The sequence below is a fragment of the Lissotriton vulgaris genome, chromosome 11 (assembly GCF_964263255.1).
Source record: "Lissotriton vulgaris chromosome 11, aLisVul1.2, whole genome shotgun sequence".
NCBI lineage: Eukaryota > Metazoa > Chordata > Amphibia > Caudata > Salamandridae > Lissotriton > Lissotriton vulgaris.
In genome coordinates this window covers 1,071,306,464-1,071,323,558 of record NC_141699.1, presented here as the reverse complement: position 1 = coordinate 1,071,323,558, position 17,095 = coordinate 1,071,306,464, and the positions used below count along the sequence as shown (strand labels likewise).

General features: G+C 52.2%; 1 protein-coding gene across 1 annotated transcript in view; it reads right to left on the bottom strand.

Moving 5' to 3' along the window:
- Positions 1–17,095, bottom strand: part of RNPEPL1 (arginyl aminopeptidase like 1) — a 116,856-nt gene that overhangs the window by 26,432 nt on the left and 73,329 nt on the right. The window contains exons 8-9 of the mRNA XM_086944481.1: positions 6,003–6,111; positions 634–861 (exon numbers count right to left, since the gene is read on the bottom strand). Of these exons, the coding sequence (XP_086800607.1) occupies positions 634–861; positions 6,003–6,111 (337 nt within the window). The remainder of the gene's footprint in view (positions 1–633; positions 862–6,002; positions 6,112–17,095) is intronic.

Genomic DNA, 17,095 nt, shown 5'->3' with positions numbered 1-17,095 from the left:
AGAACTCGGCTCGGAGCCGAAGTAGAAGTTGCTAAGCCGAAAGAGAAGACAATACCGACGTAAGACTAAAGACCTTTTGGTCTCAAGGAAAGTTTTTCTATCGATTCCGACAAGAGGGAACCAAAGATATCTGGGGATGGAGTCGATGCCCATGCGCACTGTAGTCCAGGGGAGAAGCCACCTATCTCGTGATACTTCGAAGACTCTTCCAGGACACCAATGTGCAATCATCCGGACCCAACACTAGGCGGCGATCTATGCACAGATATGAATTCAGCAGTCCACATGCCTTGAACACTATTTTACAATAGGTTTTAAGATGCATTCGCTGAGACAGTAAGAACGAAAGGTGTATACAGTGTAAACTACTGACCAAGAACAGGGTAAACGATCATTTTTCTGCTGTGAAGTGTAGGGAAAGGTGCTTCTGTACGCAGGTGTCCGAGCTATAAGTGACCAGTGGCGAGTGATTTTAATGACTGTGTGTGTGTGCGCATGTGCGTGTGTGTATAAAAAGCTCAGCTTAATCCCCCAAAATGAAGTTTTTCACTGCTAGCTCCAGAATGGTTACCGTTCTTGTGGATTTTGAGGTGTGCACAAACTGCATACTGTTTGCGGCTGCACTTCCCTTACCATGTGACAGTGGTGACCTGTCCAGCAGGCGGTCCAGGAAGAGCACAGTCTGAAAGGTTTGCCATTTGGTGATGTCCATACTGGGGGCAGCATCGCTGCAGTCAAGCGACTCCGCGGTCCAGAGCATGCTCAGGGTCTCCACAGGTTTGGTGAGGTTGCATCCCTGAGATAGGTCCGGCTCCACTAGAGGTGGTCCTGTGCCATTCAACCAACGTTCAAACTCCAGGCCTGGAAAAAGCAAAGGACAGTGGGTCAAGAAGAGCTTCAGTCACACAGCAAAAGATTGATTTACTAGATGTAAGCAGAGGGCTCACTGCATTAAGCTATTAGGTACTATAGTAATATGTCAGGAGGTTCAGGTATTGAAGGGCCTCCATGCCAAGCAAAAATCAAGATAAGAATATGAAAGCATAAGCAACAGGGAGATAAAGAAGAACACTAAATACTTCCCAAGGAGCCTCCAGATCACACTTTACTCTGCATTCATATGTGGTAAGACCATGTTGCCAAATGTTACTAAGAATCAACAGCTTGCCTCTCGTTACATGTCACACAGCCCCCTTGAAATGAAATGACAACGGAAGGACCAGACATCACTTTCACCAATGCGTACCTTGATACAACGGCAGAAAGCACACAATCTAACAATGGAGTCCATGACCATGCACATCACCACCAAGAGGAGTCAAAGCACCTCACTACTCGAAAAACTTCTTTTAAGAAAAACAACTTGAACACATCCCGGCCCAACACTAGGTGACAGGAGCTTGCACAGCCTGTGTATCTACAGCCGCACAGTCTTCGAAAACGGGCTTTCACTCACCTCTGATAAATTGCATCACGAAAAGAGCAAGAGCTTGCTAGATGTTGTATTCCCAAACAAGAACATATTTTTAACAGATCAGTAAACTGCTTTTTACATCCAATGGCATGAGTAGAAGAGGGCAGTCAAAGTTTCTTTTTTTAATTTAATTTTGGAAATTAGAAATGAAAAATAGAATCTCCTCGCTCTTCTTCAAGAAGGGGAGAGAGAAAAAGAAACAGCTCCACCTAAAATGGGTGACACTTTGCATAAGTTAGGACAGGCATCCCGCCTAATCTGCACGAGTAACAAACAGAAATCAGAAGTGGTTGATGATGGCTGGTGATGCACAGGTGGAGGTGGGCAAACACGCATGGGGCAAAATATACACTAAGGAACCTCAGTTTAATTGATGGTTCCTTTAGAGGCTTTCCACTCTGCTTGCACTGGGCAAAAGAATAAATAGCAAAATTGTTAAAGCAACAGGTAATTGTAATTTTTATTCCAGTGCACAAGCTGGTTGCTGAACAGGCGATGGGGAGCAGATCTTCATTTGGATCTTACAGGATAAATAAACAAAGTCTTGCTTTCAAACAGCCTTCCGAGGAGGCGGCACATGATAGGCCTCTGGTAGGTGGGGTGTGACACAAAACTACATTGATAAAAGGAATTTTAACAAGCCTACAACCATAAAAGCTAGCTCTCTGTACAAATATACTTACTATGCTACTGGAACTGCTCAGTGACGACTGATAAAAGGTACACTTTTGTGGGTAACGTGTGAATATATGCAAGAATTATCATGGATATGCAAATCCAAGCCAGGGTCCATGGGCCTGCCAAAAAAGATCTAAAAAGGGCCTGGCCAAAGGCCAAGCTCTGTGTGATAATCTTAAAGCACAGTGTGGTTAGGCTGCCTGTGGCGGGTTGGATTCAGAGCCATGTTCCATGGCAGGCTCAGTGAACAATCCTTGCTGCACATGCCTGTGGGCCATGTGCAGTATAGTCAGAATTCAGTGTGTCATAACAATCAAAACATGTATTTGAATGAAAAAAACATGGTTAAAAACTGAGTCATGCTTCTGATTCATATGTGCAAAACCACTGAAATTCACCAGCTATAGAATGCAATACATGCTATAACTCACACCTCCCACCATACAGAAAACACAAACCAAAGCACAAAATACCCTTTTAGATGGCAGATAAAAAAAAGACCAATTACGGTGAACAAAGCATGCCAGGCGATGTGAATTATTGTGTATTTGTGTTACTTACCCTAATTTGTGAGTTCTAATGGTTCTGCGAATTTCAGCTAGATGTATCGGGATGTACCGTTCAGGTCATTATTGAATGCGAGTGGCATTGTCAAGTAGATTTTTTTTCCCAAGCTTACCAAAACTACAAATCCTAACGTGAGTGGCAGTGTATTCAATGCAAGAACAGTTTATATCAACTTGGAGGATCAACAAACATTTCAGAAAGATTTTTTACCTATGTGGAATGTTCAATTCATTTTATAGCTCACAAAATCCAAACATGGACAGCAATGTTTTAAACACAAGAAACCGGAAATCAACAAAAAATGTGTTTAATGTTTACACAAATGGACCTCATGGGTAATCTATTGAGTGTGAGGCGCATTTTATGTAAATATGAACAATTTTACGATTCTGTGGTAATTTTTCATATTTACGCTACAGCAAATTATGAAAGTTTTGCACACCCCAAGGAGCATAACTCAGTTTCTATTATTTCAGTTAAAGGTCAGTGTTGGAAAACAGCCCTCTCTGAAGAGTCACCCCAAACGTATTGCCTTCCTCCTTCTCTTTTTGCTGAACTCTTTTTGATGCAACACAAAAAGATGATGGACGGAATGATGAACATTGTCAAACATTCACCCCCAGTCACAGATCTGGGTTTAATCCATCGTTATTTTGCTCACCATGCCACCCCAGTTCAGACATAGCCATATGCAAATCAGTCTTGACCTTGTGCCTAATAGGAACAGTCCAGATCGAACTACAAGGCCATGTCTTCCCTGGACAGGATTCAAGCATCCTAGGACCGGTTTCAGGCTTTCAGCCCTCATCAGCCAGGATAGCTTGACTCCAGTGGCGTAGTGAGCACGGGACCCACGTCTGGTCATACCCTTCCCACTTAGGGTGAAAATGCAACACAAAAAGATGGACGGAATGTTGAACATTGTGAAACACTCACCCCCAGTCACAGATCTGGATTTAATCCTTTGTTGTTTTGCTCACCACGCCACCCCAGTTCAGACATAGCCATATGATGTTGGCTGAAAGCCCGAAACCGGTCCTAGGATGCTTGTTTCCAGTCCAGGTAGGACCTGGCTTGGCAGTTCGGGCTGGACTGTTCCCATGGGGCACAGGGTCAAGACTGATGTGCATATGGCTGGGTTCAAACTGGAATGGCATGGTGAGCAGAAAAAACGATGGATTTAGGCCCAGAACTCTGTACGGGGGAGAATGTATGATATTGTTCTGCATTCTGTCCATGAACTGTTGTTTTTGCATTTGTCACCCCGAGTGGGACGGGTATGCTCAGACGTGAGTCCTGTGCTCTCCATGCCACTGGAATCAAGCTATCCTGGCTGATGAGGGTTGAAAGCCCGAAACCGGTCCTAGGATGCTTGTTTCCAGTCCAGGGAGGACCTGGCTTGCCAGTTCGGGCTGGACTGTTCCCATGGGGCACAGGGTCAAGACTGATTTGCATATGGCTGGGTTCAAACCGGAATGGCATTTATTTAAAAGGTTTTATTTAGCGCTGGCTAGACCCGGAGGTATCAGAGCGCTTTACATGAGTATTAGACAATAATTGCAGGTTACATCTTTACAAAGGTTACACAGTTATTAGAACATGGCAACATAGTAAAATGTAAATGCCATTTGTAAAGCCATAGCTACCTCCAACGGAGGTGTCCCGGCGCTGTCCGTATACAACTTAGGAACCCTTCCTGGTTTTTTCCTGTGGAATGTCCACTCCTGGGTACCCCCAAGGTGAAGCCAAGCATCCCAGCGCTGTTGGGGCCGTTGTGGAGATTAAGCAAGCTATTGCCCAGAGTTGCAGAGTGGGACCCATGATTAGAACAGGCACCGTGGCGAGAATTATCAGGTCCGAGGAAATTGAACCCAAGACCCGCCGAGGCGGGTATTGAACCCTGGTCCCGGACCAGAACTCTGCATCAGGGTCTGCTGCTCTAATCATTTGAGCCACACTTCTCCACGAGTGACAAGTAAGGTTGAGACAAACAAAAAGGAACATATAGGTAAGGGAAAAAGCAGGCAAGGGGAGATATTCCGGGGAGCGGGGGGTAGTAGGAGCAGGTGAAGTAGACAGAGAATGGAGTAGGGAAAGAGAAGGGGAGGGTTAGAGACACAGCATGGCAAGAGGAGGGGGAGGGTGACAGGGCCACAAACCGGAAGACGAGTCAAAGCTGCGCCGAAAGTCCATTAAGCTGTGATCCCAGGGGGAGTGGTATAATTTCCCCATCTCTGTTGCGAGAGGCTCCCTAAGCGAAGTGGACATTCTCAGAGGGATCTCTGAGACTCCAAGGCCTACTAACTGGATCCTTCCCCAAAAAGGGGAGAGGGAGTGCTTTTGGCAAGGGGTGCCATACCACACCTCAATTGTGAGGGGCTCCCTTGGCGCTGTGGACTCTCTCAGCGGGTACGCTGAGACTCCAGCGTATATATCTTGGCTCTTTCCCCAACAAGGGGAGAAGGAGTGCTTAGTCAAAGCGCACAAAAGGACAGGGGGCTGGGCGGTGTAGCGGGCAAGGGGAAAGATTCAGGTGAGAGGGGATAGGAGCAAAGGAAGTAGACAAAGAACGAAAGAATGCTGAATGGGAACAGATTGATAGATAGGAGACAAGGAACAAGCAGAGTAACAGAAATACGATTGAGGGGGGGGGGGGCGAGGCAGGTAGACCGGGAGAAAAACTGTGCTAAAAGTCCGGCTGGGTAGGTGATGGTCAGGGGATGAACCAAGGCCGATCTCCTCAATAGCTGAACAGAGCAGCTCCACCGGGCGTCGGACATAGTGCTCGTAGGAGATCAGGAGTATGCTCAGAGATTCTCATTGTGCGTGGATTAGGTGGTGGTCGCTTCCACCCCTCGTTCACCTCAGCTCCATTACTGCATCTTTGGTATGTTTACTCTGCTCCAGGGTCCAGGACTGTTCCCATGGGGCACAGGGTCAAGACTGATTTGCATATGGCTGGCTTCAAACTGGAATGGCATGGGGAGCAAAAAATGGATTTAGGCCTAGATCTCTGTACTGGGGTGAATGTATGACATTGTTCTGCATTCTGTCCATCAACGGTTGTTTTTGCAGAACTCTTTTTGATGGCCTAAGGACTCTGAACACTTTATTTATTAACAACAACCAAAAAAAAGAAGAAAAAAAAAAGAGAATTTGAGCATTATAAGGACTGTAAACATGAAGGCATGCCGTAATTTAAAGAACTTGACCATTCTTTCTCTCCCTCATGGACCTTCCAGACACCATCTAAGTCACACCCCTCGCTGGTGCCTCTTCCTACCTTCTAGATTCTCCACACATTGCTCCCGCAGCTCAGGGAAGAAGGTCAGGAATGAATCCAGAAGATCCTGGGCTACCACGCTTGTGAATTTGAACTTTTCAATGTAGGCCTAAAGACAGTGATACCAGCAGAAGTTAGTAGGTAAAAAAACAGGAAGGCAGTACACAGAACACATCAATACACAGGCTTTGATAAAAGAGTGGAATGATCGCCTAAGAAGAACGTTTGCAATGAGCAAGTCAAGTGAAACAAAAACAAAAAAGAAACAAACAGGAAACATTTTGTAATTGGGTTAAGCATAGAAAGCTATAATAATTTTAAACAAGCATTTGCAATGCAATAGGTCTCGCGTTATTAAAGTTTGGGCTATTGGCATTGCTAAATAATGCAACACCAATTGCTCAAACTTTAATAATGCGAGACCTATTGCATTGCAAATGCTGGTTTGTCGTGATGTAGCCTTACATTTATTTATTTGTTTATTTATTTATATAGCGCCTTATCACCCAGAGGTCTGTAAGCGCTTGTCCAGAAGTACACACTGAAAATTCACCGGGCCAGAGCACATTAGGACGAGCCCCAAGCCTCCCGGAAGAGCACAGTTTTGAGCATCCTCCTGAAAGGCAGGAGGCTTGGTTCCTTGCGCAGATGTATTGGCAAGTTGTTCCAGGCCACTGGGATCGCATCTGAGAAAGCACGCCCGCCCATAGTTGATAGTCTGAAGTGGGGGCGGACCAGAAGGGTGGCGTCTGTAGAGCGGAGAGCCCTACTGGGGACATATGGAAGTAAACAGTTTTTGATATAACTTGGCGCATTTCCATATAGGGCTTTATGTGTGATACAGAGTCCCTTAAAAATTATCCTTTGTCTGATTGGCAGCCAGTGTAGCTTGCGCAACAGAGAAGTAACGTGTGTCCGCCTCGTTTTTTTGAAGACCAATCTGGCTGCATCATTCATGACTATTTGTAGCCTAGTCAGCTGTTGTTGGGGAAGACCAGCATACAGCGAATTGCCATAGTCTATGCGCGACAAAATCATGGCTGATACAGCGCGTCTAAGGGTTGCCGGGGGCAGAAGTTGAGAAATTCTCCGGAGTTCTCTCAAAAGGCCTACACAAGTTCCGACGACTGAAGATACTTGTTTTGACATAGTCAGTTTGCCATCTATGTGGATGCCCAGGCTTTTCACGGCTACTGCCGGTTCTGGAAAAGGCCCTAATTCCTTCGGCCAAAATAAATCATTCCAAGGGCTACCGGAGATAGTAATTGGCAGCACCTCTGTTTTATCTGGGTTTATCTTTAAGGAATTAGTGGACATCCAGTTAACCGTGTATTTCAGGATGTTTTGCAATCTCGCATGTGCAAAAGGTGAGTCCTCGATTTGAATGACAATCTGGGTGTCATCTGCATACTTGTAAATTTGGCATTCCATCCGATTTAATGCCGAAATCAATGGTTGCAGATACACGGGGGGCGTGGCTTGGACGCCGATGGCGATGGTCGCCTGAGAGCTCGGCTCCGGGACGGAGCCCGTGATTATCCTGCAGGTCGGAGGCCGTGGGGCACCCTAGTCCCCGCAAACCGTCGATCGGACTGACTGGGACCTGCCGAGGCACCTGGGGCAACTCGAACATGAGTTGATCCGACGGAAAGTCGTGGTTTGTGGTCCCGCGGAGTGCGGCCCAACATGGCGCCCGGACCTCTTTGTCCCCTTGGTCGGGACCTTTAGTCTGGAGGGGCGTCGTTAGCTACAGCGCACCCTCCACCTTTTCATCTCCCTGTGATGTGCTGGTCTAGGTGTCGCTCTGATCGGACTTTGGACACGGTGATCGCTCCTGGATGATCGGATGCCCACACTACAGTGGACCTCGACCCACGGACGCCTGGCGGCCCTGGCTGCGATGCTGACCCCCTGAGCCGTGCCTGGCTGCATCTCCCCCGAGTGACTGACTTCCATGGGCAGCACGGCGCCTTGGCGCCACAAAGTCTCCGGTGGTGTTGGAGACCCTCGTTCCGGATCCTCATCGGTCAAACGGGCCTGCCCGACCTGGCGCCGATTGTCCCCGCCTCCTCCTCAGTGCCCTCCGACGACGCGGTGGTGGCGCGGTCCGAAGTTGTGGAGATCCAGCAGGCCCTGGAGACGGATATCGCCCGTCCTCGGCCAGAAGGCCACTAGCCGAGAGAGACCTTGTCGACGACCGCGCTCGGTGGTGCCTCCGACTGGCTCTCCACCGTGTGACTCCTGCGCCATGGGGAAACCGAGGGGAGCCAAGGGGACCACCCCAGCCGCCTCAGACTCGGAGGCCCCAGACAAAGAAGAACGTGGGGACCCGGAGAGTTCTGGTGGTGCGCCATTGCAGCAACAATTTGACCGGGTCCTGGAGGCGATCGCGACCACACGCTCGGCCCTCCAACAGGACATTGCCCAGGTGGCGACGAGTCTGGGCCTCCTTAGAGCTGACCACGGCAAGCTTTCAGATAGGGTCAAGGAAGTGGAGGGCTCGATTAAAACCTTGGAGCCGGCACAGAGAACCCTGGCCGCGACTATGCAGGATGCCCTATCCCGGATTGATGCCCTGGAGCGGCGAGCGGAGGACGCGGAAGGTCGCAACAGGCGAAATAACATTCGTGTGGTGGGCCTGCCGGAGAAGATTGAAGATGGCGACATGGTGGCCTACTTGGAAGCCTGGCTACGGGACACGGTGGCCCCGGAGGGTCTATCCTCCTTCTACACCCTGGAGCGAGCACACAGAGTCCCAGCGAGGCCGCCGCAACAGGGCCGTGCCCCCCGACCGGTGGTGGCACGGTTATTGCACTTTCGGGACAGAGATCTCATCCTTAATGCCGCCAGACATGATGGTCCCTTCAAGGTGGCGAACAGCCAGGTGAATATCTTCCCAGACTACACCTATGAGACCCAGCGCAGACGGTTCTCATTCCTGGCGGTCAAGCGAGAACTCCGGAGCGAGGGCATCCAGTACTCGCTCCTGTTTCCTGCAAGGCTCCGCATAATTGTCGATGATAAGACTCAGTTCTTTGATTCCCCGGAGGATGTCTGTAACTGGCTCGAACTCTATAGAGCCGGAAAGGATGGCTTTGGCTCCTCATCCCAATTAGCAGTGGAGCCTGGACAGCAACGGCGATCCAAAAGAATTCGAAGTCGCCGTGGCCGGTCGGGCGGGCCCTCGACTGCGGAGACGTCGACGGAGCAGAAGGGAGTACTGGAGGTGTTATCTGCGCTGTCTGGCTCACGGGATGGTACCATAGAAGAGGAAGCGGACCCTGGTGACGAGGGGGTACCCACGGACTCGGAGGAATCGGTGACCGACAGTGTCCACACGCCAGTGATCACTCCGAAATCGGTTGAGGACCTTCTGGATGGACAGGGTTGACGGGGTGAGATGCATCCGTTTGGGTGGGGGCCCGCAGCGGGGGCGGCGGGAGTGGGCGATTGCTCATAATCCCCGGGGAAGTGGGGATGGGGTGCCCTGCTAGTGCCTTGAGGGTATTCTCTTATTGTTTAGGGCTCACTTCAGTCTCGGTAGCCCGAGCATCGAGGGCCCATTGCCAACGCCCAGCCCGCACCTGGCCCTTAAGGCCTTCCTGTGGTGGCGACTGCAGGATTAGTCGGGGACAGAGGGTTTGCTGGGGGTATGGTTTGGATGGGAACTAGATGGTACTATTTGGGTCCTGTTCTGGGGAGGGTGGGCAAGGGTTCGGGTCGAACCGGGGTTGTTGTGTTTTGGTTGGGGAAAATGGCTGCCATCAGTGCTGGGTTGATTGTTGCCTTTTTTTTGTTGGGGCCCGGATGGAGAGACTTTGCACGAACAATATGGGACAATGGCTGATGTTGCTAATGTGAAATGTATTACTTGGAATGTACGGGGGCTTCACACTATGTCTAGACGTCACAAAGTCCACGCTTATTTAGTGCGTAGAGGGGTGCAAATGGCGCTGCTGCAGGAAACCCATCTTACCAAGGCGGAAGGGGCGGCGCTACAGCGTAGGTGGAGGGGGCAGGTCTTTTGCACTTCGTACTCCGCGTATGCCAGGGGGGCGCTAATTTGGATCAGAGCTTGAGTTCCTTTTCAGGTTACGAAATCAGTGGTGGATCCGGAGGGTCGATATGTGGCCATTTCGGGCACCCTGGGGGGGGGGGGGGACCTAAACGTTTGCTGTGTTTATGCACCCAATGTGGACCAGCTTGCCTTCCTTTCCGGGTTATCGGGCTCGTTGGCCCACTTCTTTTCCGGGCCCCTCTTGCTTGGCGGGGACTTCAATTCAGTAGCAGATGTTGAGAATGACCGCTCACATCCCCCCCTCCCTGACTCTCCGGTTCGCCGTGTGGCTAAAGGTAGGAGGGACTGGCAGACGCACTGGGGTCTGACGGATATCTGGAGGGCACAGCATCCCGACATTAGGGACTATTCCTTCTTCTCAGGCTTGCACGAGTTACACGTCCGACTGGACGGGTTTCTGGGCTCGGCGGAATTGGTTTCAGCGGCGGTCCGGTCTGAATATTTGACCAGGACCATCTCGGATCATAACCCTCTCCTTCTGGACCTTCGCTGGTTTCCGGGGGTGCCTGCTGTGCCCACCTGGAAGTTGCGTCCCGAGATCTTGGAGGACATTGTATTTAAAGCGGACCTAGAAGACAAGATCTCGGAGTACTTCTCGTCCAACGGGGGCACTGCGGGTTCGAGGGCGATAGAATGGGATGCTTTTAAGGTGGTGGTCAGGGGCTTCTGCATTTCCAAGAAGGTGGGCATGAGGCGAATCATCCTTGACGATTTAGAAACGGCAGATCGGAAACTCCGTGAGTTGGAACTCCGCCGCCCCGGGCGCCCGGACCTCCAGGAACGCACGGCAGCGGCGAAGGAGGCGGTAGCGGCGGAGGTCGAACGGCTACGCTGTTTCGACTATAAGGCCTATACTGTTCGGTCCCTCGCAGAGGGGGACAGATCGAGCGCGTTGCTGGCATGGCTAGCTAATCCTACGCGCCAGACCTCTCTGACGACGGCCATGCGTACGGCGGATGGGACCGAAGTGCACACTCAGCCCGAGATCCTGAGCTGCTACCTGCATTACTATGAACGCTTATACCGCAGTCGCTCTGCCAGAGACCCCGACCGGCTTGATGACTACCTACGACCCCTGGAGCTCCCAATGGTGGAACCGGACGTAGCGAAAGCCCTGGGTTCCGACATTGAACTGGGGGAGATTCGCAGCGCCATTAAAAAGATGGCGAGGAATAAGACCCCGGGTCTGGACGGCCTTCCGGTTGAATTTTATGCCGCTTATGCTGATCTCCTGGCACCGAGGTTGCTGATCGTTTACAGGGAGGCTAAGCGGCTTGGTCGGCTCCCCGGCTCGATGTGCGAGGCTTTAGTGGTTCCCCTTCTCAAGCCGGGAAGGGACTCGTCCGATCCGGCGTCCTACCGTCCTTTATCGATGTTGACGGTCGATTATAAAATACTGAGCAGCATCTTGGCATCGAGATTGCTGGGTCACATGAGCTCTCTGGTGCATGAGGACCAGGCTGGATTCATCCCCAAGCGAAACACGACCATGAACATCCGTAGGCTGTTCCGCTTGCTAGGAGAACCGCTCGAGGACGCCCCATGCCCGGTAGTCCTTTCGGTAGATTTGGAGAAGGCTTTTGACAGCCTGGAATGGGACTACCTGCGCACAGTATTACTCCGATTCGGCCTCGGGGAGGGTTTCGTCAGATGGACCACGGTACTATATACCTCGGCGTCGGCCAGGGTACGGGCAGGCCCGCTGATCTCCTCGCAATATCCGGTGGAGAGAGGCACGAGACAGGGTTGTTCATTATCCCCGCTTCTCTTCGCGTTAGCAGTGGAACCTCTGGCGCTGCTGCTCCGGTCGGGAGCCCACTATAATGGCTTATGGACGCCTTCGGGCCCACATTATGTCTCGCTGTACGCTGATGACCTGTTGCTCTTTCTTGAGGACCCGGTTGCTGCCCTGAATGGAGCTGCGACGGCGCTCACGGCGTTTGGGGAGGTCTCGGGCCTTCGGGTGAATTGGACTAAGACCTGCCTTTTCCCGGTTCGTAAGGGTACACCTAGCCCTGATATCAGTAGAGAGATTAGGTGGGAACCTGACTGATTTAAGTACCTGGGGGTGTACGTCTACCACGAACCGTCAGACCTCTTGGATGGAAACATAGCTCGCAGCACTCGCGCGCTGCGTGGTAGCCTGGACTTCTGGGCTACTCTACCGCTCTCGGTAGCTGGACGGATCGCTTTGTTTAAAATGGTGGCGCTCCCCAGGTTGCTATATTATTTCCGGGCGCTGCCGATTTGGATCCCGCCAGCCACATTTCGACTGTTACGGTCAATGGTGGTCGGATTCCTCTGGGGTTCGGGCCGCCGACGAGTGGCCCTCAAGACCCTGACGAGGCCGAAGGCTGAGGGTGGGCTGGCGGTGCCGGACTTTGAAAAGTATTACTTGGCAGCGCAGCTGCAGACTTTCACCCAGGAGGTCGCCAGGGAATTCCGAGGCCCAGAGGATAGGAGGGGCACAGGGATAGCTAGGCATGTTCTCTCCTTCATAGCACTGCGACAGCGTTTGGCCTTGCAGGACTTGACGCTTGAAGAGAAGACCATTCGCTTGTGTTGGAACCGAGCCCACGCCCGGGGCCAGCTGCGGATACCGTATGCACCCGAAATACCTCTGGGCATGCTGACGGCCCTGCCTCATGGCGGTGATTGGTCACGATTAGCGGATTGGGAGGACGCGGGCCTACAGTTAGTGGGGGACCTTTACGAGGACGGGGCGCTTTTGCCCTTTCAGGAGCTCATTGATCGCTTCGAGGTTCCTCGCGGTGATTTTCTTTTGCACTCGGCCCTGGTCCGAGCGATTCAAGCGCACTGGAAGCACGGGCAGGAGGAACCTCCTGCTTCTCCGGTGTGCCAGTACGTTATGATGTCTGCGGGAACTGTTAAGGCGGTCACTTGTCTATACGGCAGACTGCTCAATGAGGGGTTTGCCCCCCTCACTACCTTAAGGACCCGTTGGGAGGAAGACATAGGGAAGGAGATCCCGGAGACGACCTGGTCCCAACTCATGAGGCGGGCCTGGAAGGACACGCGCCACGCCCGCTTTCAATTGGTCCACTACTACGTACTCCATAGGGCATATCTGACCCCGGCGAAGATCCAACAATATTTTGCCACGGACTCCGAGGACTGCCCCAGGTGCCAGGCGCCTGATGCGAACCTTCTTCATATGTTGTGGTCCTGCCCGGGGCTATCCTCCTACTGGCTGGAAGTGGGGGATACCCTAGAGGAGGTAACAGGGAGATCCTTATCAGTTGATGCGGCAGTGGGGCTCCTGCACTGGTTCCCACATACCCCCAAAAATAAAATCACTAGTAAATTTATTGATCTGGGGCTTCTCCTTGCTAAACGGGAGGTGACCAGGAATTGGAAGGCACGGGCTGGTCCAACGGGGGCCCGATGGCACAGTGAACTCTTGAAATGGGCGGCGGGGGAAAGCACGCTGCGATACCAGTTAGCTAGGAGACAGCATAACGAGAAAGCGCAGGAGGCAGCGCTAGAATGGGAGACATTAGTGCAGGCCCTCAGAGATTATTGCGCTCCCAGCGATTCCGAAAGTGATGATGCAGCTCGCCCCGAGTCCCGATAGACGATTGCACTTTACATGTCCGCTGCTTTCCTCATGGGTCCTCTCACAGATCCTACTACGGCTGTTACCGTGCACTGATGGCGGGGTTGGGGGGGGGTTTGGTTTAGTCCATAGTGTTTTGAGGGAGGGGTTTTCTTTTGGCTTTCTTAGTAGGATGGTTTAGAAAAGCAGATGACGGGTAGTGGATCATCCGGACCGGCTCCGACTCCCTGTTGAGTCCCCATTGGATATCGCCGCCCGACCCTTGGGTTGTGGGCTAAATGGCTGTGTAATGGTTCATCCTGCTGGGGGACTGTAGGATGTAGTCTACTAATTTTGATTGAATTTATAATGCTGGTCGCTTTGTAAAAATTTACTGATTCCTGCAATAAAAATATATTTAAAAAAAAAAAAAAATCAATGGTTGCAGATACACATTAAAAAGGAGAGGTGAGAGTGCCGATCCCTGAGGCACTTGTGTTTCTAGTGAACCACTAGACCCATCCCTATGAGCACACCTTGTCCCCTCAGTTGCGAAAATGAGGGTTCCAACACAAACTTTGGTAATCCAATATTTTGTTGATTTTATTCTTTACACTTTTAGTGATGTGTTTTTTTTTTTAATTTCTTCAACGTTCCTTAAACTTTGTACATTCAACATACGACATTGGTAGAATCAATCCAATGCATTTCGGGCATTTATCTCAGCCCTTCATCAGGGAATAACAATGCCGGTTCCTATCGTGTTCTCATCTGCCTCAAGATGCGAAAGCTTATTGGTAGGATCGTCAAGTCTGCTCAATGTCTCCGGTATATGGCAATTCTATCTAAACGCCGATAGCGTCTCGGCAGCACCTCTGTTTTATCTGGGTTTATCTGTAGGGAATTAGCGGACATCCAGTTAACCGTGTATTTCAGGATGTTTTGCAATCTCGCATGTGCAAAAGGTGAGTCCTCGATTTGAATGACAATCTGGGTGTCATCTGCATAGTTGTAAATTTGGTATTCTATCTGATTTAATGCTGAAATCAATGGTTGCAGATACACATTAAAAAGGAGAGGTGAGAGTGCTGATCCCTGAGGCACTCCACACGAAATCCCAGCTGACTATGACACTCGGTCTGCCAGTTGTACTCTCTGGGATCGATTTTGAAGAAAAGAGGTTAACCAGGCGTGCGTAGTTCCCTGGATGCCAAAGTCCCCCAGCCGCGACAACAATTGACCATGATTAACCGTGTCAAATGCCGCGGAGAGGTCTAACAGCACCAGGAATCTTTTTATCTGCTCCACATCTCAGATAATCAAGAATGGACAACATCACCAACTCCGTACTGTGGTGTGCCCTGAAACCCGCCTGATTCAGTTCTAGCAGCCCGTTATTTTCGAGGTGGCTGGAAAGATGTATGAGAACATGTTGTACCAGAGTTTTTGCTAGGAGCGGCAGCTGGGAGATGGGCCTGAAATTTTTCAAGTTCTTAGCATCTGCGCCTGGCTTCTTCAATAGTGGAATCAAGCGTGCCTCCTTAAAATTAGTGGGGATGGATCATATAAAACAAGAAGTGGGGAGGCGTGGCTTGAGAGGCGATGTGAGCGGACGTGCTCTGAAGGGGCTCCCGCTGCTATCGGCCTATATGTGCTATTAAAGCGGAGTCGGGGGGACTCTGTACTCACCCCTGGATGCCTTAGAGGTGTGGGCACACTGCGAGCCAGCGTCCGACCGGCGGCCCGCACGAGAAACAGCTGAAGAGCGAGGCTCGGCGCAGACGGGCAGACCTTCAGGAGCTGCGACCCGCCATCTTAGAGGCCCGGCAGTAACGGCTCCTGCTCCTGCCGATCGGAGGGTGAGTCCTGACAGGGGGACAAGGCGGAGAACCCGGGACGCCCTACATAGCGGCCCTTGCTGACGGGTGCTTGGGAGCACTCCTCTGCGCCTTCGAGAATCACGGGCATTGGAACCCGGTTGCGAGGCCCGGGACGGGGACCCGCCATTTTGAAATGCCCGGAGACCTGCGGCGGTGACCTGGCCATCTGAGCCTGCCGGAGGCGGAGGCAGCGTTTGTCCCGGTGAGCCGAAGTGGAGCGGCGACGTCCCGGCGAGGGATTCCCGGCGGCGAGCTCGGACTGACGGTGGGTGCAGAGCAGTGCCGGAGGAGCCCTGGATATGCTGCACCCGCCATTTTGAGAGCTGCGGAGGAACAATTGAGTGGAGCGGGGACAGCCTGCGGCAGGCAGTGGTTCTGGAGGGCAGCCTGCAGGGTATAAGGTGCCTTTGAGTAGCGGCAGGACGATCAACTAATGCTTCTGCCTGCGAGGCCTGTGGCGATCTGTCCCTGGACAGGCAGAGCTGTGCTTCGGAAGAGTGGCTGGCTGGTAGGAGTGGAGGAGTGGCGACGGATCTACCGCTGGGCTGGTGCTGACCGGGTGCTGTGGTCTGCAAGGCCCGGGGACAGCTTCCAGGAGGTCCTGCGGAGGTGGACATGGTCACGGCATTGAGGTGAGCTGCGCTGGTCCAGCGTGAAAGGGGAGGAGGAGCCTGCCATATTTTGCTTACTGCGGGAGGCCTAAAGTCTGAACTGGGGGTCCCTCGGGCGGACCCCTCGGGCGGACCCCTCGGGCGGACTGAGTGGGCCCTGCCTTGCGTACCCCACCTGGCCTTCAGACGCCCTGGACAGTGAGACACATTAAGTGAGCCTTACCTTCCCCTGGCATTGACTGGCGTGCGGCCCTGCGGTTGCGCGGCGAGGCCCACAGTGTCGGGGCTGAGGCGCGATTGACCCCTGCCTGCCGGGGACCCGACCCGCTCCCCGAACAGGGGCGTGATCTCCTCGACCTGCCTAACCGGGAGGGTGCGATGACGCGCTCAAATAAAGGCAATAAGGCCGATCCGGCGGCGGCCCCCAAGGATAACACAGTTGTGGCCATGTGGGGTAAAGCGGGAGCGCCTGCGGCCGGAGAGGGCCCATCCCGGGTTGACACGGAATCCCCGCCGGTCACGCACGCCTTCATGACCACCTTTATGACTGAGCTAAAATTGGAGATAGGGTCCCTGCGGTCTGAGGTGCACTCCTGTGTCACTGAACTCAGGAAGGAGGTGACGGAGCTTGGGGACCGAGTTGATGGGCTGGAGAGGACAATGGACACGCGCACAGAGGATCAAGAACATCTATGGCAGCGTCTGGTGGCCCTTGAGGAGCAGAACATCGAGCTCCAGATCAAGCAGGAGGATTTGGAAAATAGAATTTGGCGCAACAACCTCCGCATCCGGGGAATTCCGCTTGGAGAAGACGAGGAAGGCATCATGGGATACGTGGCGCAACTTCTTCACGAGGTCCGAGGAGATGCGGCTGCCTCGCCCACCGACTCTGGAACGAGCGCACCGGGTGGCAGCCCGGGTGGGGAGGCCGGGACTCCTGCCGGACATTTTGACCAGAGTGCATTTCT